This window comes from Myotis daubentonii, chromosome 9 (assembly GCF_963259705.1).
Source record: "Myotis daubentonii chromosome 9, mMyoDau2.1, whole genome shotgun sequence".
Lineage (NCBI taxonomy): Eukaryota > Metazoa > Chordata > Mammalia > Chiroptera > Vespertilionidae > Myotis > Myotis daubentonii.
The window spans coordinates 37984644-38011981 of NC_081848.1; the positions used below are offsets into that span (position 1 = coordinate 37984644).

The 27338-nt window shown below is 46.7% G+C and overlaps 1 protein-coding gene across 1 annotated transcript in view; it reads left to right on the top strand.

Moving 5' to 3' along the window:
* TENM4 (teneurin transmembrane protein 4) overlaps positions 1-27338 on the top strand; it is a 756175-nt gene that overhangs the window by 661230 nt on the left and 67607 nt on the right. Inside the window, 3 exon segments of the mRNA XM_059708328.1 lie at positions 16974-17093; positions 21539-21800; positions 24320-24587. Of these exon segments, the coding sequence (XP_059564311.1) occupies positions 16974-17093; positions 21539-21800; positions 24320-24587 (650 nt within the window).

A 27338-nucleotide genomic window follows, 5' to 3' on the forward strand; every position in this document is an offset into this window, starting at 1 on the left:
AGCAGACTCCAGGGCCCAGGATTTCCCCAGCCCTGCCTTTTCTCACAGGAACAATGACAAGACCAGAAAGAGAAGTGGGGAAGTGCTCTGAGCCCAGACAGATGGGCATGACGCAAGTGTGTAAAAGCTTTCAAAGGAACTTTTTTAGAGATGAAAGCACTTCATAGTCCAAATCCTTCAACCTACCCTTGAGAGGTTCAGTGACCTTCCCAAATTCACAAGCTGGTCAAGCGGCAGAGTCAGGGGCAGCACTAGAGCGAGGAAACCCCTCTTTCTTTATCTTGGCCAGAAACACTGCCTTTGTCTCTGGGTCAGAAGCTTTTGGCTCTCTCACCCAGCTGTGTGGTTTTGTATGTACGCTGTGGGCCTTCCCATGGCATGAGTCCTTTCAGTCAACTGGAGATGTAAATATTATTCCAGCCGAGGGGAATACTACTTACTCAGCCTTTCTTTACTGGACTCGTTATGGAATCTGTTTAGGGCTGGTTGGCTTCCAGTGGCTGTTCTGCTTGTGGGATGCCCTCACCATGCCAACCTGGCCAGTGCCAGCAGGGACCATGCACCCCTGTGTGTCCTCTGGTCACTGGCCATGCCTGCTGCTTGTGTGCGGAGAATCAGTGGGACCTGCACAGGGATCTCAGTAGTGTGGCTCCAGCAGGTCTCACTTGCCTTAAGGAGCCTGTCTAGTGGGGAATGTGGGAAACCTGCACTGAGAGAAACTGACCTCTCAGTGGGAGGGCAGTATAGGCCTCAGAGTCAGGCCAACTTGTGCCTCAGAGCCTGGTTCTGCCTCTCTGGGTGCCCAGCTCTGGGCAAAGGGCTTCATATACCGAATATGCTCAGGACAAATATGCATAGATATTGCCTTGAACAATGAAGAAATGGAAGGAAGGAGAGAGGGAGGGGTAAGGGGAGGGACGGTAGGAAGGAGGATGAATGGATACATTATCTGGTTTATTTAATTTTATACTGTGGTTCCAGAGTCCGGAGAGGTTAAATCATCTACTGAAAATCACATTACAGATTAGTAGCATTATTTCTATATCTGTCACCTTCAGTTAAATTACAGATGGGTTCAAAGAAGAGACCATTCAACTCCTCAAACCTATAATACTGGACTCTAGTATGTGCTCTGCAAATGAATGGATAATGGAAGCTTCCAAATGTTACTGTAAAAATTCTTTTTACCTAACATTTTCCTGAGTCATTATATCCCTGCTCCTCACTGATCTAGATTCAAATGAAACAGCTGCCCATCACTACCAAGTGTCCCCAAATAGATTTTCTTGGAAAACAAGCCCAGGAGACAGCAGACGCTTTTCTCCGTGGATGACCACCTCCATATCCCATGGCCTCAATCTGGGCCAGAAATACAGTGCTTATTTGCATAGTTAGGATACAGTGAAATCAGTTACCAAGTTTGGATTATTACTTTCTTTCCTCGCAGGTGAAGGAATGTGGAGTGACAGAAAGTGCCCAGAGTTTGAGTCCTGGCTTTACCTCCCACTAGCTCTGTGTGGCATCAGGGAAATGAGTTAACCTTTGTTCACCTGCCTCCAGTGATAAATTGGCAAGAACAGCGACTATTCATAAGAGCCATTGAAAGCATTACCCGAAATAAAGCACCTGGCACAGGGCAAGGCACACAGGTGATCAGTAAATGGTGGCTTTTATGGCAGCAGCCTGGCCTAGTGAAAACAGTACAGGCTTTGAAATGAGGAAGAGCTGGATTTAAAGTCAGTTGCATCCACTTTCTGGCTATGTGACCTTGGAAAAATTCCTTAACTTCTCTGAGCTCTACTTTCCCCATCAGTAAGAGTGGGGTGGTAATGTCTATTTTGCAGGGTCGCCATGAGAATTAAATAGAAAAAAAATGTACATAAAATCTCAATGTAGTGCTGGCCACCCACAGAATGCTTGCTAGTTATAAGATAACTAGAGGCCCAATGCATGAAGATTTGTGCAAGAATAGGCCTTCCTTTCCCTGGCTGCTGGCACCAGTTTCCCTCTGGCACCCAGGATCCAGGCTGCTTTGCTCCAGCCGCCACCAGGTATCTGAGACTGGGGCTGCTTTGCTCCGGCCACTGCTGCCACCCACACGGGGTGTGCTCCAAGCCACGCCACACCCCCACCCCTGGTGTCTATGTGTCCACTGGGGTGGGGGGGTGCTCTTCCACCCCTGGCGTCTGTGTGTCCGCTGGGGTGGAGGCGGCACACAGTCCCCTCCCGCCCATCTGTGCGCGCAGCTCCTCCTGAGCTGTGGTGATGCAGCCTCCTCCAGCCCGGCGTGACACCCAGCTAATTTGCATATTACCTGTGTTTTTATATATATAGAAGGTGGTGATGAGGAGGAAGGTGATGGTGTGATGTTGCAGAGAGCTTCCACCTCCACTTCCTTAATTGGAAGTGAAACTTGAAAGTAACCTGTGCTCCAGGAAAGTCCGGCAGCTACCCTGAGAGAAACCGGTTCCGACTGTCCAGTCCTTGTTTGGGGAAAGGGAAAGGCAGCAGCATGCCAGCCGGCTGTCAGGGGATCCTCATTAGGGAGGAATCTAGTGGCACTTTCCCAGGGAGTGGGATTTCTGAGGGACACACAGACTTGACTTGGTGCCTGTATATAACACTAACAAGGCCTGTGACTGACAGAAAACCCCATATCCTTCTGCACCTCATATGCTGTGCTGCAATTTGTATAGTCTGAATGGGAGTCCGTTTAACAGGCTCCAAGAAGCAGTCTGTCAACCAGAAACCCAGCAGCATGTCTGAGCCCAGCAAGGCAAGGCAGGCCCAGAAGTACAGCTCCTTCACTCTGCAGACTCGCAGCTGTGGGTCTGACTCAGGGAGGGGGCTCCCTATGCTTCTGCACAGCATCCCTGCTGGTGTCAGAGATACAGGAGTAGGGGTGGTCCTCGGGGGAAAGATGCGAGCAGCTCCCCAGGATGTGAGGGCCCCAGCCATGCAGAATGGGCTCTGGGCTGGGCTGCACCCCGTAGAGCAGTGGTTCTCAACCTTCTGGCCTTTTAAATATAGTTCCTCATGTTGTGACCCAACCATAAAATTATTTCCATTGCTACTTCATAACTGTAATGTTGCTACTGTTATGAATCATAATGTAAATATCTGATATGCAGGATGGTCTTAGGCGACCCCTGTGGAAAGGGTTGTTCGACCACCAAAGGGGTTGCGACCCACAGGTTGAGAACCGCTGCCGTAGAAGAAAGCATAGAGCTTGACTCAGAACTGAAGCAAAAGGGCTGCCAGATGGACTCAGAGTGAGGAAGGCGTCCCTCAGAAACGCTGTCTGGTTCATCTGTGTCCCGGAGCTCAGGACTATACCTGGCCCAAAGCAGGTGTTCAGTACAAGTTTAATGAATACAGTAGCTCTATCTGACATTCTGTGTGGCTGTCCTCAACTCCACATAAAGTGATGGAGATGAGAAAGACTGCAGTTGATCTATAGTAGGTCTAAAGTAGGAGAGGACATCGTAGGCATAGGAACCACCATCACCAGATTAGGTGGTTGGATTGCCATCTTTCCTTCCTGGCCTGGATGCCTGGACCCCACCTGTCACCTGTCCCTCACCTGGAGGCCTGGGGAGAGTGTAATGCAGAGTGCCCTCTCTTGAAACTTGAGTGGGATGGGAAGGATCCCCAACTAGATTGTCCATGAATGGAGGACAGATAACAGGACCCAGATTAGGGAGCGTGGGATCAGACAGCTGGAAGAGGACAGCATAGGACATTTCCTCCTCAAAGAGCACCCAAGGCAGCTCTTTCCCCGTTACACAGCTTTGGTAGTATCTCTTCTCTTAGGAAGGACTGGCTGGGTGAAGGATCTGAGCAGGGGACAGCCACATCACTTCAGTGAACAATTGTGGCTTACCAATGAGGGGCAGGTTAGCCAATTATGGGAAGAGGTTCTGACAAAAGAGCCACCCCCAAGTTATTGAACATCAGTTCAGGATATGTTTGAGGACACTATTGTGAGAGCAGTGATGTGAGGTTTTCAAGTCTGCCGGGGTTCTTGTTCCGGCATTAGAAGGGTTCAGGAAATCTGGAGAAGGGGCCGTGTGTAACTTAAAGAGTCCAGAGACAAAATATAATTTTGAAAGGCATATGGGGGTCAGAGGAGCTTAGCTAAAAGGAACTAAGATCTCCTCGTCTCAGGATCCCATGCTTTTTATTAACACAATTTGTCCTGAGGTGAGGCAGAGATATACACTTCAAAGGGTCAGGGTTTCGTATACAGAGACATTGTCAGAATGGGGAGAATTAGACTACACCTGTTCAGGTGTTTGGCCAGTAGGAGGCAATAACATGTAGATTAAGATGCCCTGAGCTGTCTGGCAGCAAACAATCTTCCCTTTTCAGGTTCGGGGAAATGCCTTTAGCCATTCCCAACAGGTGATAACATATGTGACTCAGCCCTTGTTGAGTCCCCAAGTTCTATCAACCTTTAGATGAAACTCTTGAAATTCTGACATGCTAGAATTGGCACAAGTCTTTCTGGGCTCCCTTACACATAGTAGGTTATTAGCTCACTCAGGCTAGTAGTTGGGTGAGAACAAACTGTTATGAAAGTCAGCTGACATGACACACTGAACCCAAAGAGAAAAGACTCAATGAGTCAGGGGGACTTTAGAAAAAGGAGGGTTGGGTGACCAGAGCATTCATCCCAGAGGAGGCTGAGGATCATATACTGTCAGATCCCATGGGCAGGCTCAGAGAGGAACAAGGTGCCCACAGAACACAGGCTCTGTTTGGGGATTACTGGTCAGCACCTATTCTGCTCTGGGCCTGCAAGAAGAAAGTAAGCATCTGTACCCCATTACATGATGGGCTCTTTGTGTGTCCTGAGCCTTGTTAGGCATTGAACCCCTAGTGCCTAGCATGGGGGTTGATATAGACTAAGCCACAGTGAATGGTAGAATGAGTCAGTGAGTCATCCAGTCAGCCACTGCTGGGTGTCTGAAGAGAAGTGAAGACAGTGTTCTGAGAGTTCAAGGTGGGCCATCACTCCCACTGTAGATCCATGTCCCTGAGCTCCACACACCACAGGCGCTGCATCTGGTGCCTCTCTGTGTTTGCGGCACCAGGCACAGGACCTGGCTCGGGGTAGGCAGCAGTAAATGTTTGCTTTTGTAAAGGAATGAATAAACAAGCAAATGGACTAGTGAATGAAGACTTCTGGTAGGAGATGGCCTTTGGCCTGAGACAGAGATTTCAATGAGGAGGGTTGGCCACTAAAATATTATTCATCCGACCCCAGTTGGTTGGAGCGACATCCATGCACCAAAAGGCTGCAGGTTCAATTCCCGGTCCAAGCACATACCCTAGGTTATAGGTTCAAGGTTCAATCCCCATTCAGCATTCAGGGTGTGTACGGGAGGCAACCGATCAATGTTTCTTTCTCACATTGATGTTTCTCTCTCTCTCTCCCTTCCTCTCTTTGTGGAATCAATAGAAACATAGCCTCAGATGAGGAATTTATCCAACTTCAGGTCACAATATCCCATGAGTGCATCATAAAATCAATTTAGTGTGTTGAAATTCTGTTTTTAATAGAAGTAAATTTAAATGGAATTGGAAACAACAAGATGGAAAATATTAGTGTAAAACTGTAAAATGGATATGTACTTCATGAAACTTGTTTTGGTTTTGTGCATGTGTGTGTGTGTGTCTATGTCTGTGTATGTACATACTACTGCATAGGTTGTATATGTGTTTCAGTTGAATAGTACTTAAAAATGCATTCTAGACTGAGGAAACCAGCATAGCTTTCCAGGATACTCAGAGAATGGAGAGAATTTTAATGTGGTTAGAACATAATTATGGTGATATTATTTTACCAATCAGAAGTCAACAGACATGCTCTAACATTTGAAATCAAAATGGTCTTAGGAATCTGGAGTATATGATTTTGGCGTGCAGGGGGAAACATGTGGGTGAAGGAAGAACATAAGAAACTGTGAGGCTAGAAAGGTGGTTTGGAGCAGGAACAGAGAAAAGCTATGCCCCTTCACTGTTCACTCACCAGATCAGAGCATTTCATCTCCTCTAAGACTTCACATGGGCTGTACACAGAAGGGAAGTCACCTGGATGTCTCATAAGTCTTCAGAGTTTCTTTCAGACCCTTTGTGAAGGCACAGAATTTTCAGGGATTTTTAAAACAAGAGTTTACAAGAGGAACAAAATAATGGAAAGGAGGGATAAAAGATTATGAATGCAATATAATTTTTTATCAGCCCACTGCCGATCTGAAGAGACATACAATTGTCAGTGGCAGAGCAGTTACAGAAAAGCATTTGCTTGCCACTCCACCTCCCACCCCCCACACCTCCTCCTCACCCACACCCCCGCCCCTGGCCTCAGATAGCCCTCGGAGAGGCTGAGCGGGAGAGAGCTTCTAATGGAGTTCAAATAAACACCAGCTTCCTGACAGCTGGCCTCTGAGCGAATTTATTATTGAATTATACTCCTGCGTTTTCAGTACAAGCTGAGCTGACAGGCTATCCCACCAGTTTAAAAGGCGGGGGGGGGGGGGGGCGCTAAGAGAAAGACAATGATAAATTACCCTGATGGAAGATGGAAGAAGGTATGGATCCTGCTTCCTCCAAAATGCCAACCATCATATATTATTCATGTTGGTTTTTTAAAAATCCCTCCCCACATTGAAATGAATGTTTATGGTGATAAAGCAACGAGGTGGATTTAATTCAGGATGCAGGCAGCAACTTCTCACATCATCCCAATGAGCAGCTAACAACTCCTCCTCTGCCACTTGATCGTCCCTTTATTGATTTCAAAGACGAATTGTAATCTCTGTTTGCTCTGTAGCTTGAGCTTGTTCATAGCTGTCCATCACAGGAAGCGTTGGCAGAGGATGCTGTGCCGGAGCTGGAACCACTCGGGGTTTAGAGGAGAGAGCCTGCATTCAAATCCCGGGGCAAGTTAGAGCAAGTGGCCTTAGGCGGGAGAGCTTGCTCAGTTTCTCCATCTGTAACGTGGACTTACTAATTCCCACCCTGCAGGTGGTTGGGAAGATTAGATGAGATAAATTACCCCAAAGCCCAGTGGCTGGCATATAGCACACATTCAGTAATAACAGACAGCATTTCCCAAGCATGGCCCATGTGTAAGGCGTTGTTCCAAATGCTTTGTAAGTTTCATAAGGACTAATGCCTCTATGTCTCCCCCAAACCAGATGACACAGGGACTTCACCGCCCTCCTTTTATAGATATGAAACTGAGGTACAGTGAAGTTGGGTAATCTGGCCAAGGACATAGGGCTTGTAAGTGGCAGAGCCAGCATACAGAGCCACACCGATTGGCCCTGGATCCCATGTGCTGGGCCTCGGTTCTTCTCTTTTAAGCCCTTTATATTCCCATCTCAGCATCGTCAGTTCAGAAATTTCGACAGCATGGTGCTGCTACAACATTACGACCCCAGATGGCCCTGATTTTCTCTCTAATACTGCACACAAAAAACAACAACAACAAAAAACACACAAAAGCTAATGTGCAGTAGGTCTCAGTGCTTCCTTCAGAGCACTGCCTCAAAGGCAGGTAGCCTCAGCTTGAATCTTAGCCCCACCCTTTGCTAGCTGTGTGACCTAGGACAAGTGTCTTAACTCTCTGTGCCTCATTTTCCTCATCAGTCATATGAGGATAATAATCCATACCTCATGGGAATGTCTAAGGATTGAACAAGATGTAAAACACATGTCAGGGTAATAAGCATTTAATAATTGTTAGTAGCTGTTACCGTTAACAGCAAGAGTCAGTGTTAGCATTAGCAATGGCATCAATATTCGTATAGGTTTTAGTATCACCATGAGAACTGGGATGAAAGTGAGACTCTTAGCCTGAAATATTAGCATAGTTATATAATTGACACAAATATCCCACACCATGGTGGGCAGAGGCGAATGGACCTTTGAGGTCATCAACCCTTTGTGGTAAAAGAGGAAGCTTTATCCCAGGGAAAGCTCCTGGCTCAGCAAGGTGGTGACAGAGCCCGAGTCCTGGAGATCCTGGGGTCCTAAGTGAGGGCTCTCTCAAGCAGTGATTGCAGTGTTCAAGGTCAGGGACTTCCTGTGTTTCTACCCAACACTGATAAATGTCTAGCAATAAGAAGTTAAAATGTTGGAGAGCCATGCATCGCATTACTAACGTTGTCCTTTCTGGAGAATATTGGGTGAGGACTTACCAAACACCTCCACAGTGAGTCCAAAGGGCCCTCCAGTCCGAGCCTGGAGGCATTAAGAGTTGACTAAGTGAATTCCACAGTGAGGGGCTGTGATGTGGGGAGATGCTACCTCTGGGCAGTATTCTGGTAGAGGGGAGAAGTCTGCCTCCCCTGCTCCACCTCCCCTGTGGGTCCATGAGACTCGATCCTATGAGTCCAGCCTGCAGGCCTCTAGAACCAACCCCAATCTGAAGAGAAGGGCTTAGACCAGTGATGGCGAACCTCTGACACACGTGTCAGAGGTGACATACGAACTCATTTTTTTGGTTGATTTTTCTTTGTTAAATGGCATTTAAATGTATAAAATAAATATCAAAAAGATAAGTCTTTGTTTTACTACGGTTGCAAATATCAAAAAATTTCTATATGTGACACGGCACCAGAGTTAAGTTAGGGTTTTTCAAAATGCTGACACGCCGAGCTCAAAAGGTTCGCTGTCACTGGCTTAGAGCAATCCCAACAACTCAGCCTCAAGTCCTTCAACTGTTCCTCATTCTCACCCTTTGCTTGCCAGCTCTGCCAAATGGATGTCTGTCTTGTTCCAGAATCCCAGGCTCATCTTCTTTGCCTAAGTAGCCTGGCACCCCTGCCATCTAAGGAATCAAGTCTTACCTTACCTTCTCTTGCCAGGGTTCCACCCCTGCCATATCTGGATCTGGAGCTTCATCCCTTTTCTTCTTAGGAATCTCGGCATCATTCCCTGGTGACACATGGGATGTCCACATCCAGCTGCCCTAGGAGCTTCCACACCATGCCTGTTGCCCCTGTCATTCCTCCTCCTCATCCCTTGAATGACTGTTTCCCTTAATTGCCACCTGTGTATTGCTACACACCTGAGATCAGCCTGTGAGCTGGACATGCTTCAGGCCCCTTTCTGCATCTCTGCCCAGCTTCAGCCCTACCTGGAAGCAGGTCTCATTGTGGTCCATCCTAGTCTCTCCTTTCCAGGTGAAGCAGCACCTTTCCTACGCTCTGACCAAAGACAGGACACTCAGTAATGGATGAACTTGTCCACTGAGAGACTATGTCTGGAGTCACAGTTAAGCAGAGCTGCCTGGAGTTTTTCTAATAGCACAAACCAATTCCTGAGAAGTCTTCCTAGAAGCAGGCCTCTCTAGACATACACACCTTCCATGGCCCCAGGCACGTGTTTCTGAGCCATGTTCCCCAGGCCTGGCCATCCCTACCATCCAGGGTCAGGAGCCTTGCTCCTCCAAAATGATCTCTACCAGCCACCCTCTTGGTTCTATTTCTGCTGTGCCACACCAGTGGGCTCACATCTCTGGAAATATAGCGTTATAAACAGTCAAGGGCTCTGCTCCTGTGTGCACCTTTGTCAGCCAGCAGAAAGCATGTCAGAGGGCTCCTGGGGGAGAGGACTCAGCCCAGAGCATCAGCATGCAGAAGAGGTTGCCCGCAGGCGTGGGTGATCAGAGCTGTTTAGCAGTGTGCCGTGTCAGGCAGTGAGTAGTTTAAGAGGTGGGGTGACTTTCCCGGGTTCTCACAGATACTAAATGATGCATCCTTAATTTGAATCTGGCTCCTCAGCAACTCCTGCGAGATGGGCAAGTTCATTCCCTGTGTGGACGTTGTTTTCTCGCCTCTACAGTGAGAAGTTTGGAAGAGATGGTCAGGAAGGTCTCTTACATGGCATGACTAGTGGGTTCCCAAGAGTGTGAGTATGGAAAAGCCGGTTAAGGAAACGGAGCCAGAGCTCTGGAATGGAAGACAAGAGAGGGAGCTGCAGAGCAGCTTGTGTGGCCGTGCTCAAAAGAAGGTCTTGAAGGCTGCAGAGTGGACCGGGTCAGGCTTTCGCTCGGAACCTTCTGGATTGGGGTGGATTGACAGGCCATGAGGTGGGACTACTTATTTGGGCCTAAATGAGGTTCCCACAAGACGTCGGGTAAAGTGTGGTAGATGCTGGAAAGATCCCGTCAATCAGCATGAATTAGCAGAAAACAGGTTAAGGGTTGGTGCAGGTCAGGCATATAAATCTGCTTAAAATAGGTAATGCAGAGGAGTGATTTGCATAGCCAGGAGTGGCAGAGAGTAGCAAATATTTTAAGGCAGAGAAGGACTGAAGATCTTTTTGCCGCCTAGATCCCAAATGATTATTCTAATCTCCTGAATACAAGTTTCCTTAGTAGTGTTCATTTAATAAAAGAAGTTAAAGCTGCAGTTTTTCTCCCTTCACCTTCCTTTATCTGTTCATATAATATACACTTGAATAACAAATGTAACTTAATTTCTGACAGTTGGTTTGTTTTGTTTTTAATTTTTCAAAAAAGAGGTACAGATGAGGGGGCTACAGAATCAAAGTAGGAGGTCTGCGAGCAGAGGCCGGCGGCCTCTGACGGCAGGAGCCAAGCTTTGCAAGGCAGCTGGGGCAGAGCAGTTAGAAAGGCCCAGCCCCTCAGCCCTCAGTTCCCTATTTAGCCATAACCCTGCCAAGGTCAAGTAACTCCAAGTTCTCTGGCATCACTTTCAGTTACAGAAACTCATCAGCTCTTTATTCCTTCAGTAAATAACTTATCAAGAGCTTACTCTGGCCCTGACTGGTTTGGCTCAGTGGATAGTGCGTCAGCCTGCAGACTGAAAGGTCCCAGGTTTGATTCCAGTCAAGGGCATGTAACTTGGTTGCGGGCACATCCCCAGTGTGGGGTGTGCAGGAGGCAGCTGATTGATGTTTCTCTCTCATCAATGTTTCTAACTCTCTATCCCTCTCCCTTCCTCTCTGTAAAAATCAATAAAATATATTTTTTAAAAAAGAGAGAGAGAGAGCTTACTCCGTACCTTGTTTTTAAATTCCGGGGCAAACCCTTGTTTGGGTGGAGGCTTTCTTTTGCCCACTCAGAAATGGGCATCAGCCACACTCAATGCGAGGATCACAGCAGTGAGGGAGATGTGGTCCTGACTCCAGGGAGCTCAGGGTCTGCTGGGGGGAAGGTTGGCTATATGTGACAGCACTCAGCGTTTCTGCAGAGAAGCCCCGAGGGCCAGGAGTGCTGAGTACCATTTGGTGAATGCTCCAGGTGGGTGCTGAGGGTGAGCCTAGGCCAGTGATGGAGAACCTATGACACGTGAACTCATTTTTTTGGTTGATTTTTCTTTGTTAAATGGCATTTAAATATATAAAATAAATATCAAAAATATAAGTCTTTGTTTTACTATGGTTGCAAATATCAAAAAATTTCTATATGTGACATGGCACCAGAGTTAAGTTAGGGTTTTTCAAAATGCTGACACGCCGAGCTCAAAAGGTTCGCCATCACTGGCCTAGGCAGTTGTCAGTTGTGAACAGGACAGGTGGAAGGTTCCAGAGAGAGGAAACAAGTAAGAGATAAGTATAAGCATTGTATGAGCTCCATCAACATTCTAAAGCATGTAGCAGAACTACTTGAGCTAGATTGAGTGGCACCAGATTAAAGCCGTTATCCATTCTTATATATGCGTTGGATTCTATTTTACATCCAGCTGTGAAAAACTTCAGCCTGCATTGACAGAGGAGAGAATGCAGGCCCAGAGAGGTCAGAGGCGTCTCCAAGGTCATGCAGTTAGAACGGCCACCCTGCCCAGGGCCCTTTTCACCACACCCCTACCACTTCTCCCTGACTGACAGCTGAGGTTGGGTTATTTGCTTGATTCTGTTTCGCAGGGGTTTTGTCTCTCCAGCAGTGTCCTGTCTTGATCCCAAACCTGGCCACTGCCCTCAGGAAGCAGCCAGGCTGACCTTCCCCCTCCTTGGTGTCAGCATGGCCCTCAGTCAGACCCTGAGTGCATGACTGGACTAATGCCAGCATGCTTGATGCCCCTCTTGGCCTGGCACAAGCACTTGTTCCTGGCAGAGTCTGCCCAGCCTAATTGCCTGTTTTGTATCCCAGCTGCCTGACATATGCCAAGCTCATGTGTTGACTCACTGGTGTCAGAGACAGCTACACTCAGGATTTCACATTGGCTTTGGTGAGCTCCAGCAAGCAACTGGGGGCTGCACTGCATGCATTTCTGAAACCCCCAGCACCTAACACAGTGCCTAGTAATTTAGCAGGTACCCAGTTTTTTTTATGACATTAAAGTGAATTTTAGTGACTACAGATATATAACAGTAGTAAGAATAAAGACCTAGAAGTAAGAAGTCCTAGCTTTGAGTGTCAGCTCAGCCAATTGAGTTCTTTGCTGTCTGACCTTGGAGCAAGTCTTTTCTCTCTGAGTTTCAGTGACTTGCTCATTTTTTACCTAACAAAGTCTCAGAGAGCAATATCCCATGCTTACTGTAGTCACCAGAGATGCGGTCCCACCCTCCTCTAGCTCACAGATAAGTATGTAAGAGAGCTATGTAAATGTGAATCCTATATAACAAAAGCCTGATATGCTAAGCGTGCAGTCATCCAGTCGGTCATTCAACCCATCAAAGTGTAATATGCTAATGATATGCTAAGGCCGCTCAACCACTTGCTATGACATGCACTGATCACCAGGGGGTAGATAGTCAACCAGCCGACCAGTTGCAATGATGTGCACTCACCACCAGGGGGCAGATGCTCCAACCGGTAGGTTAGCTTGCTGCTGGAGTCCGGCTGATCGGGACTGAGCAAGACAGGCTGGACACGCCCTGGAGCCCTCCCACAGTCCCTCCCTTGCTGGCCAACCTCCCCCATCCCTCCCCGATTGTGCGGTGAGGTCCCTTGGCCTGGCCTGCACCCTCTCACAATCCGAGCTAGGGGACCACCCCCCCTCCCCAAGTGCCCAAATTTAGTGCACCAGGCCTCTAGTGATATAATAATATGACAGTCATGGTCATGGAGAGATACCTGGAAGATTTAGAGGACCTGGAAGGTTTAGTGGAGGTGTGATAAATTGTGCCAGGAAAAACTGGTAATAGCCTCACTGAGGTGATGACAGCTTAGTGGGGACTCTAAGGATGAGTAGAAAATAACACCACAAAACTCCATTATGCCAAGACAGTAACCAAGGGAAAGCAAAACACATCAAATATAGGACAGATAATAAGAAGATCATATGAGCCAGCTGGGAAGCCAAATTGGTGACTATAATTTGTACCCTCTGTTAGTGATTTCTTGCCAAGGTCGTCTTCCATTGTGGAATGTCATGGTCAAAGCAGTAACTATTTCTTAGCCACATTGTCCCTTTGTATAGGGTTGGTGTTCCAGTGGAATACAGAAGGCAGCTCATACAAGCTCAGGAGAACTGACTTGTGAGATATTCTGCAAGCTATTTTTTTTTTTGGTATTGATTTTTGTTTTTTAAAGAGAGAGAGGAAGGGAGAGGGAGAGAGAAACATCAATGTGAAAGTGAAACATCTGTCAGGTACCTCCTTCACAACCCCCTACCAGGGATCGAACCCAAAACCCAGGCACACACCCTGACCAGGAATGGAGCCAGCAACCTTTTGGTGCATGGGACAATGCCCAATCAACTGAACCACACTGGTCAGGGCTATAAGCTAGTTTTTAAACCCAAATATTATTAAAAGATTAAATTATATAAAATTAAACTTGAAGAAATTATATTTTTAAAAGGTAATAAATAATCAAAACTTATCACTTCCTAGTTATTTTACTGTATTTTTGCTCTGGAGTTTATTTGGGTCTACTAGTATTGTATCTCTGTGGTGGAAATACTATATGACGGTATATTCCTGTGCCTCTCTTCCCAGCTCTGGGTTCAGTGACATCTCATGGGTAGTTGAAATCAGCCATCATAGAAGTATTTACACCACAGATATAGGCAAATGCTACAAATTAAAACTATTTTTCTTTCAAAAGTCAATTGTTCAATGTTTGGCAGTACACCACTGGTGGCATCCATTAAATAAATGGACGAAGAAAAAAAAAGCATTTGGAAGCCCAACACCCACGTCTTTTTAAACCTCCCTGAACAAAAACAGGTGGCAGGAGACACATTTCAGAGGCCTCCGCAGAGCAGACTTCCCCATCTCCTTTGTTCCAGGGAAGGCTTTATGTTACCCTGGATTTTCTTGACAACTGAAAATCATGGTCAAACAGGAGGAGGATGGAAGTGTTTTTCTCCAGGACTTCATTCCTGAGCCAAATGTCTGTTTTGGCAAGAGGTCTCTGTGGCCTACAGCGGCATGGGGAGTCAACTTAATCTTGTCCAGAATCCAAAGCAATCCACAGGAGCCTGGGCTAAAATGACATCTGCTCTGGCTTGCTGAAGTGGAGGTCACAGGATAGCCAAATGGTGCTGATTTCACGTTTCCCAATTATCAGGGGATCCCCAAAGAAAGATAAATCAGAGGAGGCTGGCCCACATGTGTCCGAGGGGCAGCAATTAGGGCAGCCCCCAAAGGAAACCATTTCCAGAGGGCTGGTTATTGTCCAGGCAGAACCTGAAGACACACATGTCAGGAGAAGGCTCCACAGGGGCCAGCACCAGGGGATGGGATCTGTTAGTAATCCTCTATCTAGAAGGACCAAGTTCCAGCAGTAAGAAATTCAATTTTCCCCCATTAAAGAAAGCATCTCTCAGCACCAGCTGAATACAATTAATGGAATAAATCTCCCATTAGCGGAGAGATAATTTTGTCAGGAGACCTTCAGAGCAGGACTGAGAGTCTTTGCTGAGCCTTGCCCGCTTAACTTGTTTGCCATGTAATTGCATTTAGACCAAGGGCCTCGGAAGGAAACCACTGACTGAATTAGCATTAACCAGATTGTGTGTCAGGAGGTGAGGTGGGGTGGGGTGGGTGGGGGGCAGGGAGTGTGATGCATTGTGGGTAGTTGTTCTTACTGTTCTTGCCTTCAGAAAGGACAAGCTGACACCAGTGAGACCAGCTGCTTACAAACCTGGTGTTAATTGCTTTTCTCATCCAACAGAGAAAAGTTTATCACTCTAGAAGGTAGAGATGTAAGCACCTAATAAAACAGAGGCTGCATTTGAGAGTTTTTTTATGAATGCCCCCAGACCTCATCTGTGGCTCTTCCCTAGGCCAGAAAAAAAGCCTTCTGGACCTAGGCGAATGGAGAAAGTTGTGGGTACAATAAACACTTGCCTCTGATTTGCCAATGAGGGCTGCCTCCTCATCCCCCCAGTGCCCTGATCCCTTATTACATTGACCTAGTGCTCACCTTCATTTCTACCCATTGCCCATAGTAAACAGACTGCTCTCGAGTTGGGCCCAGAGTTGTGAGGCCTGGATTCAAGGCCTAGCTCTGCCACCTCCTCTCTGTGTGGCTTGGGACAAATAACATAACCTCATGGACGCCAGTTTCCTCCCATTCCTCTCATTCAGTGATTTTCCAACTGGCTTTTCCCTGGCTTCTGCAGGGACTAAGACTCCACAGAGTTGCCTTCAGAATCACCCCAAGAGAAAAGGGGGTCCCCACCTAGCAGATCTTGCTTGTATTTGTTTTTCACTTTGGGGTCCTTTTAAAATGTCATCTGCCAAAAAGGCTTTGTTTCTGAAACATTAGGAAAAACACCATCATTCTTGATCATCTCTAATTGTCCCACCAACTTACTCAAACCACCTTTTTTGAAAACAATAACAATGGCCTAGTACTTGTGAGGCATTTCCAGGCCTTGCAGAGAGAGAGAGAGAAATAGACCTTGACCCTACCCTCAAAGAGCTCATGACCTAGTAGAGAAGAGAAACATGTACGGTGGGGTACGGCCTCAAGGTGTTGAGTCAGGTTTTAGAAGAGAGTGACTAGTTCTAATTAGGGCCATCAAGAAAGGCTTCAGGGAAGAGGCATCATTAGAAGCTGGGTCTTAAAGGAGAAGAAACAGTGATAGAGGGTGCAGGGATTACATTTGAGGCAGATGGAGGAACACTGCACAAACACAGGCTTTAACCAAATTTGCCTGGCGAGTTTGGGGGAAGCAGATGGTTAGTTGTCTGGAATATAGAGGGAAAGGGGGGTGGGAGATATTGGGAGAGGTCACAGGTTTCAGAACCCACTCCAGGGGGGGACGATGCCAGCATCTGCTCTTCTCCTGTTTGCAATGCCAGATGCAAAGTGCCCTCTATTCTGTTCACTTTCTCCTACGTCCACTTCCAGTGAGACTATTAGAGGCAATAATAGCCACTGCCATTGGTGGAGCTTACTGTGCACCAGGATGAAAAAACAGATTCAACGAGCTGTCACATATTGTGCAGGTTTAGAAAGTTGGAAAGTGGCAAGAGCTGGGGTTGAACCCAAGTCACAGGAATAGAGATTCACATGCATAACTACACTGTAGAGCCCTCTCAGATCAGCTTTAGCTCCTTACAGTATAAGATAGTATCCTTAGAAAAGGACCTCTGAGTGAGATATCTGAAAACATCTCCCAATAATAATTCTTCTTTAAAATGAATGTACTTATTTATTGAGTTTAGAGACAGGGAGAGAGAAACATCAATTTGTGTTTCCACTTATCCATGTACCCATTGCTTGCCTCCTACATATGCCCTGAGGAGGGATCGAACCCACAACCTTTGCGCATCAGGATGATGCTCCAACTAACCGAGCCGCCTGGCCAGGGTCCAATAATAAATCTTTAGGAGACACTTTGATGCCTTACAATAAGGCAGTATAAAAAAAGAAAAGAATGTTATTATTCATTTGGAGTAAACACCATGAGCCACACAGTACCAGAGCAGTCTGAGCAACCTGCCTTCTGTCTTCTGACCTCCTGGGGCTCCCTGTCAGCCAGGGTTCTGTGCATGAGAAGTAGACCATGTTATTTACTCTTCTCTACCCACAGGCACGCATGTGTCATTCGTGGTCAAGTGATGACATCAGATGGGACCCCGCTGGTTGGTGTGAACATCAGTTTCGTCAATAACCCTCTCTTTGGATACACGATCAGCAGGCAAGATGGCAGGTAAGGGGCCTTTTGTTGACCAGGGCTAGTGAAGGCCCTGCTCTCGTGGTCTTGCCACAGAACTGCTGTTGGAATGGCAACATGGAAAGACGATGGAATTTGGGTTCAGAGGACCTGAATTCAGATGCCCAGTTCTGCAACTCACTACCTGTGTGACCTTGTATCTCCCTCTGGCCTAAGTCCCTTTGGCTAAAAATTAAGCAGTTTCTTCTCATTTGGTTCTCACAGTAAACCTAGGGTACCTTAAATATAGTCTCCCACCTCATGACTTAGGATATAAAACACTGCCTCGTGGACCACTGTCTACAGACCAGACAGCTCCAGAAGTCTTACCATTCCTGCTGTGTTTTCCATCTGCAACCACCTAGGTCTGTGGAAACCACTGAGTGAGGACAGAACCCTGACCTTGGGTCCCTGGGCATTTGCTAGCTATGTGTTCTTAGACAAATCTCCTCACCATTCTGGACCTCAACTTCATTGTCTGTTAAATGGCCCTACCTCTATCTAGCTCATAAATTGGCTGTAAGGATTAGCTTCTATGATGGCTGGGGAAGCACCTTGAACACAGCAGGTGTCTGATCAATCTCAGCTCCCTGCCCCACTCAGGTTCATTGCTGTATTTCCAGGGTCTGGCACGTGGTAAGTAAGCAATAAGTATTAGCTGTTTATTAAATTTACAAGTTATTAAATGATGAGAAGATAATGGTTACAGTACAAACAATAAGAACATTTTTTAGAAAAGGGGAGGGGAAGGAGGAAAGTGGAATATTTAGGCTGTCGGTGGTGACAAGTCCTCTATTTTTAATAAAATCAGGTGGTGGCAGTCCATCTGGCTAAGTGTGGGCCCATAAGGTTGATTTTCACTCTGGGTTGGAAATGATGCTGCAGCCTGATTGATTTTAGCACCTCTTTAATCCAATATCAGATGTGAACATGTCCCGGCCGAGGTGATAATGAAGCAGAGGCTCATCTGTTTGTAGACATGTGTGCCTCTTAACGGGTTGGCAAGCTTGACACGGGGAGCCCTCCCCCTTCCTCTCACTCCCTGGGAATGGGAAGGGGCCCAGCTGGAAGAGGTTGGTGGCCAGTCCCCACAGGTAATCTGGCCAGGCCAGGCCATGGCTCCCGGCCCTGTGCACATTCCATCCCAGCAAGGGCCTCAGCACAGACTTCTCCTACAGCATGGAGGAATCTCCCTCCTCATGCTCTGTCTGCACTACCTTCCAGCTCAGGGCTGCCTACTTTATTGAAACAGCAGATGCCAGCATCGTAGGCAACAGTTATTCTGACTACTGACTACATTATTACCTGCTATGAAGCAGTCATCAAAAACAAGCCATAGGGACTAAAATTTGACCATCATTCATATGAGATGGCAAATGGTTGGTCCTTTGCCCTGTGCTTGGTAAGGGTGGGTCCATAAAACATACGTTTGGTGGCCCTTGGAAAAAGCTCACTCTAGTGCCTCCAGGCTGTGATCCCTCCTGTTTGTGCTCCCCCTGCAATCGCTCCTGCCCCTTGAGAGCAGGGGTTCCTAAGAGGTAAGCATCAGCCATTTTTCCCGTATCAGCCTGCAAAATTACATCATAGTAGCCCGAGTTGCAACAACTCATAGCTTGGGTTTCAGGGCAGTTTTTGCAAGTGCATTATGGGACTTAAATTTTCTTCCCAACATAGACCCTCATAATGTATGGGAAAGTCACTGCCTATTCTCTAAGTGTCTGAAGATCCCTGTTGTATGTGAATGGGTAGCATTTGCCCATGTTCCTCCCCCTCTTCCCTGCCTCCCTTTCTTTCTTACCTCTCAGATGCCAGGAGGAACTCTAAGACTAGAGATGTAGTTGGAGATGACAGTGTACATATGCAAGTCCAGGGACCAAGCCTAACTCATCTTTGTAACCTTCATACTCCAGGCAAGCCCTCATCCAGCCCACACATGCACAAACGCACACACATACATATGCTCTCATACACACACCCCACACTGAAATGTGACACCTCCAGTCTTAACAAGAATTCATAAACAGAAAACAGTACCAGAGAAGTTAGCCAAAAAGATCATTAAAAAGATGAAAAATACAAGTCATGAAGAAAAATTTCAAAAGAGTAGCAGACAAGAGAAGCAGTTCAAGCTCATTGAATTGAAAAATGGGATTTATACAGAGCATGAGGCCCAGGGAATGGGACCTGCGCTTTTCCCATCCATTATCCCATCGATCTAATTAAAAACTCTGCCAAGTGATTATGATCATTAATTTCATTTTACATGAAGAGATTGAGGCTCAGACAGGTGACATAATTCACCTGTGGAGTGAGCAGCAGAGCTTGGACTGGCCCAAAGCCGCTTGGGCTTCACCTGAAAACCGGGCCTCCCCTTTGGTGTCAGGTTCAAATCCATGTCCACTAGAAGGTTTCCCTCCAGAGGCCTGGCTCTTGGCAAGAGCTAATTCCACCGAGATCTTGGTAAGGCCAGCTGCCCCCAGCTTGCTCACAGCCACGAGAATGTCTTTTCATGTTTGTCTTCACTCGCTTCCCCCACGATCCTCCTCTCATGAAGGGAGCTTGTAAGTCAGGCCAAAGTTCTGTTTGATGGTTAAAAATTGTTCTTTCAAAGTACAGATGCTGTTCAGTCCGGGTGCTCCCCCAGCCATTGACATTCTGCTGTAGAGCCAAACCCGGAGCCTTAGTTCAAAACAAGCCCCTTCTCTCTCATGACTTATCAAAGCAGGGTAGTGCCCAACTGTCTTTACCCAAGTGTGGGCCTAGGATGGCTGAGTGGGAAACAGGCAAAGTGGGTGAGAAACTTCTTGGGGGGACCCAAAACCAGGGGGTGTCACCTACCAAGATTTGGCACCAGGACAGAACATTCCATGGAAAATCTTTCCCTCCTAGAGGAGGGAAGAGTAAGCTGGAACCATGAAGCCAATCCTACAAGGTACATTTACCAGGGATACAGGAGAGGTCCTGCATTGGGGTCTCTAACACCCACTGCACAGGTCAACATCTGGTTGAGTTACAGTAACAGCCAAAGTAAGGAGGAACTTAAGGTGTTTGATGGACAGTCAGTTCAGAAGATGTTGACAGTATCAATCGTGCATTTGTCTCTAAACTTCAATCACCAAGCAGTGGACTAGGTTCCAGAAATACTGAGATGAATTAGTGTCCCTGGGCCAGAGAGTTCAAGTTGTGATACCAGGACAGCATGATGTAGACTGTAAGGAGGAGTGCACTTGGTGCAAACGGCGCCCAGGGCAGGGAGCGAGAATACTGAGTGGGTAAAGAGTTAGCAGGAGTTCTCCTTCTAAAAAAAAGCAAGACGAGGGCAAGCCTTGAAAATGCATCCTAAAAGTAATAGCACAAAGGACTCTGTCCAAAAAGACACCCCAGCCCGGAGGTGGCAGGTAAACAGAATCACTGTTTCCAACTCCTCAAGGATGGTCAAAGGCAGAAGGGACAGACTAGTTTCAAGTCACCTCAGCAAGTAGAATAAGGACCAGGAGCTAAGGAGTTATAAGGAGAGGTACCCAGACTCAATTAAAAAAAAAAAATCTTGACAATCAGAATTAGCGAGAGGTCAGATAGTCCTCCTGTGACTATAGCAAGCTCCTTATCACTGGAACTGCGCAAGGAGGAACCTAATGCCTCCCCAATGGTGAGTTTGTAGAAGAAACTAACGTGTCATCAGGTTGGGAGAGGGCAATGACTGAAGGCTCTCAGGGGACGCTGTCATGGAGATCTCATCCCAACTGGGAGGCTGGGACTCAGTTTTCTGGTTCCCCATTCACTTCTGATGTACTGTGATTCTAACAGTGCGGCTCGAGATTGCTTAGCTCTTTTGTGATTCCAAAGGCCTGTGCTGAGTAATGTATCATAATCAGAACTAAAGCTGATGTAGAGTCATAGAATCTTAGTGACCTAAGAAGAGTCCATTTGAACCTTTACATGCTATAAATGAGAGAATTGAGGATCAGAGAGGCTAAGTGACCTACCCAAGATCACACAGTAGTTCTTGGCAGAGGCAGAACTAGGCTTAGGGTTCCTAATGCCAGGGCAGGGCTTGTTCCACTTTATTCTGCTGACTTTTCACTGAGCATCAGCTCAAGAGTTGTAAGTACCAGGAGCACCATAGCAGAGGCTCACCCACTGCCCTGTGTCTTGGCAAGTCACTCTCTGTTGCAGTAGTGTTTAATTTGGCTTTGGCAACTTCTCTATTTTTTTAAAAATACTTTGTGGACTATCTGTTTCTGTTTGTGTCTGCAGTGACACCTTTTAGGTTTTAAAGTCTCCTCAACAAGTGCTCAGACTCTTTGTTATAATTTTTTCTCCTTTCTCCATCTTTTTCCTCTTGCTGCTCATCTTCCTTCTCTTCCTCATCATCTCCTGTTTCTTGTTTTTCCTGTTTCCCCCCTCTTCTCTTTTTCTCAACCCTCCCGCCTCCCAAACAGCTTTGACTTGGTCACAAATGGCGGCATCTCCATCATCCTGCGGTTCGAGCGGGCACCTTTCATCACCCAGGAGCATACCCTCTGGCTGCCTTGGGACCGCTTCTTTGTCATGGAGACCATCATCATGCGCCATGAAGAGAATGAGATTCCCAGCTGCGACTTGAGCAACTTCGCCCGCCCCAACCCTATTGTGTCTCCATCCCCACTGACATCCTTTGCCAGCTCCTGTGCAGAGAAAGGCCCCATCGTTCCGGAAATTCAGGTACCCAGCTTTCCTACCTGCATTTCTCCATGCCTTTATTTTATTTGGGGAGTGGAGGAGGAAAGAAAAAGAGATGCCATCAGCCCACCATGCAGAATCCAACTGCCTGGCACCCTCCATCCTAGAAAAAGTCCCTACTCTTCCACTCTGCCATCCAGTTCACTTCCACTTTCCTTCCCCGCAACCTCCAGCATCCCCCCTTCTCATTATTTCTAATCAAAATATCTATGGTGATAGGTTCTACCAAGCAAAGTGAGACAGAGGGATCCCCAATAGTGAGCATCATAATAAAAATGAAATGAGAAAATATCAATGAGGTGCCTAGCACAATGTCTGGCACCTACTAAGTGCTCAATAAATTTTAACCATCATTATTATTAAGATTATTTTACATGCTCTGCCTTCTTGCCAATTAAGGATTGCTTTGGCTCAAAACTATATGTGCAAGTGCTTTCCTTAATTATCATTAAAATGAAGTAATTTGGAAAGAAGCATTGTAATCTAATAGAAATCAAGATAGATTCTCTGCCCAACAAAGCTGTGTAGAGTTGAATTTTTTCCGCCATCCCTGCCCAGTTTCTTATGAGAGAAACAAGGCCTGGAGGAGAGGAGATTTGGGGGGAGGGGGAGGTCGGGGAGAAGCCCCGTGGTCCTGCCTGCCTAATGAGAGCTCTGGCTATGTGCATGTTCCTGGGTTGCCAGTGCTGATGGAGCAGAAGGTTGTTACATTTTTTGTATATATATTTCATGCCTGGATGGGCAAACACATCTCTGTGTGTGTGTCCTGTTGAGTGGCTTCAGACGCTGCCCACAAGAAGAAAATACAGCCGTTTGGAAATTCTCATTGCACCCTGAGGTTGAAGCCTCAGTTCTTTTCAGAGATTCAGGGCTTGTCTCCTGTCTCAACTATCAGCTGACCTTTCTTAGGAAATGGCTGTCAGAGGAGACAAGGCTTGCTGGAGAGGAATAATTTGTTGCTCAACCCCAGTTCCGCTCCAGCTAGACATTTCCCCAGGAGCAGGGACTTTGGAACAAATGAGGTGAAAGGTCCCACCCTTCTTACAACGCTCCCTGGGCTGGGTCGCTCTGAGCCCCGCTGGGTCACAAACCTTGCCCCTTGCTTATTATCAGGTTGATGACATACATGAAAACAAACTTTTGGGTTTTCCCAGTCCACTCACTGGGGAGCCTTCACAAGGACTGGGAGATGTAAATTTTAAAGGGTATGTTACAGAAAGTAAATATTTGCGAGAACATCGGGATGGCCCTTGAACCTGCCTGTGATTCCCTGGGGTATGGAGCCCACTTTGACTAGAACTTTTAAGCTAAAATGTAGGAGGAGTGCTTTGATTCAGGCCCAATCCCTAAAATCTTCTGTAGTCGGGAGAATGGGGTGCTGGTGGGGGTTCACACCTCTATATGAAATGGACAGAAAGGATTTCTTTGTGAAGGCCTAGTTGAACACAAGCGTGGAATATTAACTGTCCTTTTAATGGCTATGTTAGCCTCGATTGATTTAATGTCCCCTTCCTGAAACAGAGCCCAGAGCATCAAGCTGACAAAAGTGCTCTGCTTTTGCCATGCTCCAGAAAATCCCAGCGTTCATTTCAACTTTGCGCTGTGGATCTGAGCCCATCACACCCGTTGAGCCACTCTGTTCATCTAGCACAGCGCTGGAGCAGGAAGAGCCATGCAGCCAGTTCGACCTCTTTCTGTGGATGAGCTGGGGCATTCACCTCAGGCCCTTGGCAGGCTCTGAACCCTGAATAACTGTTTGGTCAGCATCTCCTAGTCTCTGTTTACTTCGCTGAAGGAAAAGGCCATTGGAAACAGATCTTACTTTAGGAAAGTTTTGAGAGAGGAATGATCCTTGCTGAGGCAGCTGTCCTCATTAGTCTGAGGGGAAGGTCCTTCTTCATAGTGCCCCCTGCTCCCAGCACCGCCACCCCCAGCAGCACCACCATTCGCTTAGTAGCATTTCCCAAGTCTCTGTTATATTTGGGACCTTACAGAATCCTCACACCAATCCAGTGAGGAAACTGAAATTCAAGGTTCCATGAGTTTTCCAGAATGACACAGCTAGTGAGTGAGCAGTGACATTATGGTAAGTATTTTACACACATTATCTTATGAGTTACTCACATGCAGTGAGCTGAGCATCGTCATCCTTGTTGAGTGGAGGAGGAAACTGGAGTTCGTCATCCTTGTTGAGTGGAGGAGGAAACTGGAGTTCAGTGAGGCAGAGCTGTGCCCTGTGAGAGCCAACCCTGCAAGCCAGGGTCTTCTTTCCCTCCTCCACCTTCTCCTTCTCTTCCCTTCCCCCCCCTTCCTCCCGCTCATCTTCATATTCTGCTTCCCACTCTTATTTCTTCTCTCCCTTCTAGTTCCTGCTCCTCCTCTCCTCCCCTCCTTCCTCTCTGCTCTCCCCTCTGCCTCTTGAATAAGAGTACAAGAGGTGTGACCATCTTCCCTGCACCAGTGACCCCATGACCATCACGCACGGTGATCTGTCTCTCTAGGCCTTGCAAGAGGAAATCGCCATCTCGGGCGGCAAGATGAAGCTGAGTTACTTGAGCAGCCGTACGCCAGGCTACAAGTCTGTCCTGAGGGTCAGCCTCACCCATCCCACCATCCCCTTCAACCTCATGAAGGTGCACCTCATGGTGGCGGTGGAGGGCCGCCTCTTCAGGAAGTGGTTTGCCGCGGCCCCAGACTTGTCCTACTATTTCATCTGGGACAAGACGGATGTCTACAACCAGAAGGTGTTTGGGCTGTCGGAAGCCTTTGGTAAGTCTCCCAGCCATAGGACGCAACACCATCCTCAGAGAGACAAGAGACTTGGGGGGACGTGGCCCTTTTTCTTCTTACTCCTTTCCCTTTCTCAGAAGTACTCAAAGCTTAGTTGACCATCAAGACCTTTCAGTGACCCTCCCTGACCTAAAAGAATGTACTCAAAGACCTGAATGTGGAAAACTTGACCACTAAAAAAAAGGAATTACAAAACCAAAAAGGCCCTTGAAAAAACACTATGGTGTTTTGTGATGGGTAAAAAAGGTTTAGTGCCACCAAGAGAGAGCCATGTGGACATTGCCGTGACCCCCACAGCCATCAGGCCTGAACTTGCCCATTAAAAATATGGGTGTTTTGCCCTGGCTGGTGTTGCTCCATGGTTAGAGCACCAGACTGGGCACTGGAGAGTTGCGGGTTCAATTCTCAGTCAAGGGCACATACCTGCAAGTTCAATCCCTAGCCCTGGTCAAGGAGTGTGTGGGAGGCAACCAATCAATGTGTCTCTCTCACATTGATGTTTCTCTCTTTCTCCCTCCCTCCCTTTCATGCTCTCTTAAAAAAAAAATCAATGGAGAAAGCAACCAGGGTGATAATTAATATAAATATATATATATATATATATATATCTGGAGCTCCTGGGTCTCTCCAGGTTCATTGAGGAGTAAGATTCTTCCTTCCTCAGAAAGGCTTTGTGGGCTCTTTACCTCGTTTCCAATCACAAAGGTTTTCTCTTCGTTGTTGTTATTGCTGTCATTTTTTTAAAAGATGAAGCAGAAGGTGACTCACCTGTCCTACAGTCCCAGCCCCACCCAGACCTTGGGCTTCTGGGGGCTGGGTGTGCTTTGGGATTAGAGCTGGACCCTGGGATTGGTTCAGAGCTGGACTGTTGGCAGTTCTAACCCTTGAGAGCTAATCCTACAAGCAATTAGGGCAGCGATTATTCAACCGGCGTGCCACAAGAATTTTTAAAATGTGCAATACCTGACTAGTCAGGAGCACTAACCTCTTTTTCTTTAGATTGTCAAATTAAAAAATGACAACAGCCAACACAATAGCCATCTGGTGTGAATGAATCAAAATTATACCTATATATTTTGTCAGATCAGCAAAAAATATATTTTTGGGGGTACAGAATTTTCATAATTATTTTATGTACACCATGAGATGAAAAAGGTTAAAAATCACTGATTTAGAGTAATGCCTCAGAAAAACCCTCTCATCTCGAACACTACTCCAATTTCAGATTTGGTAAAGGCAGAATGAAGATGCAGAGAAGGAGTAATGCTGGAGGGAGGGAGAGAGGGAGGGAGGGAGGGAAGAAGGAGAAGGAGAAGGAGAAGGAGAAGGAGAAGGAGAAGGAGAAGGAGAAGGAGAAGAAGGAAGGAAGGAAGGAAGGAAGGAAGGAAGGAAGGAAGGAAGGAAGGAAGGAAGGAAGGAAGGAAGGAAGGAAGGGAGGGAGGGAGGGAGGGAGGGAGGGAGGGAGGGAGGGAGGGAGGGAGGGAGGAGGGAAGGGACGGAGGGAGGGAGGGGAAAGAAGGAAATAAGAGAATATCTGTTGAGCATGTACTCTGGGCAGTGGGCTCCCCTGTACAATGGTATCTTAGTTAATCCTCACAAGCCCCCTGTGAGTCAAATTGCCCCCAACTCTTCATGAGGAAGCTGAAGCCCAAAACGGTGAAGTGACTTCCCAAGGATGTACAAGGAAGGAAGGGAGTTGGATTTATCCAGATCTTTCCTATTGTTTTGCATCCTACCCTACCCCACAAGGAAACAGACACCCTCTCTCACTGTTCACAATCCCTTCTATGAACTACCTCTGTGGCTCTTCAGAAACAATGAAGCCTTACAGCCTCCTCAGACGAAATGAGCCCACTCAGTGCCCAACTACCAGTTAAAAAGGGAAGTGTCCACACAGGGAGACCTCAAGGTTCACTCTCCTGACATGTCCAGTAGGAGGCATTATGCCTGCATAAGGGACTCAAGGTCATTTTCCAGCCATATTCCCCTCCTGCCATGGATGGCCAGCCATCTTTTATGGTACTTAAAAGAAACTCTAAGGGGCTGCCCAATTGTTAACTCCTGTCTTGTGTATGTGGCAGGATATTGTCCACTGGAAAATAGTGTCAGCCCAAAAATATACTTGGAAGAAATGGCATTCCCACCTCGCACAGTTCCTTTCCATGGAGCAGTCATTGGGCTTTTCACAAACCCAGCTTTGGGAAGCCTGCCGTGGGGAGCCTGCATCCCGGTGGCTGGTGGCTGAAGGAGGCCGTGACTTGTGAAACCCAGGGGTTTTCAAGTTTTGAAACCTCAAAGCCATTTCCAGCTTTCAAAGTACCCTCGCTGAGCTCCTTTTCATAAATTCATTACAAGTGATTTTGGGTTATTCTTTATTAAAGTAATACTATTTTCATTAATAAAAATTGGATAAGTAGATAAAATAGCAATAAAGTTGTATGTTCTTCTAAGCAAATACAAGCACTTGTTAACACTTAATTTTTTGATGTATGGTTTTTCTTAACACAGATATAATATGATATATAACTAGTTTTTCCAACTTAGCATTATTCCTGTGTCACCCATGGTCTTTATAACCATAATTTCCAGGGGCTACATAATATTCCTCCAGAGCATAGTACACTTGGGTTTGCTCAACCTCTAGCCCCTTTTGAACCTTTAGGTTACTCCCAGTTTCCCACTATTAAAAATAATGCTACAAAACAAAAAAAAAAACAAAAAAAAAGAAAA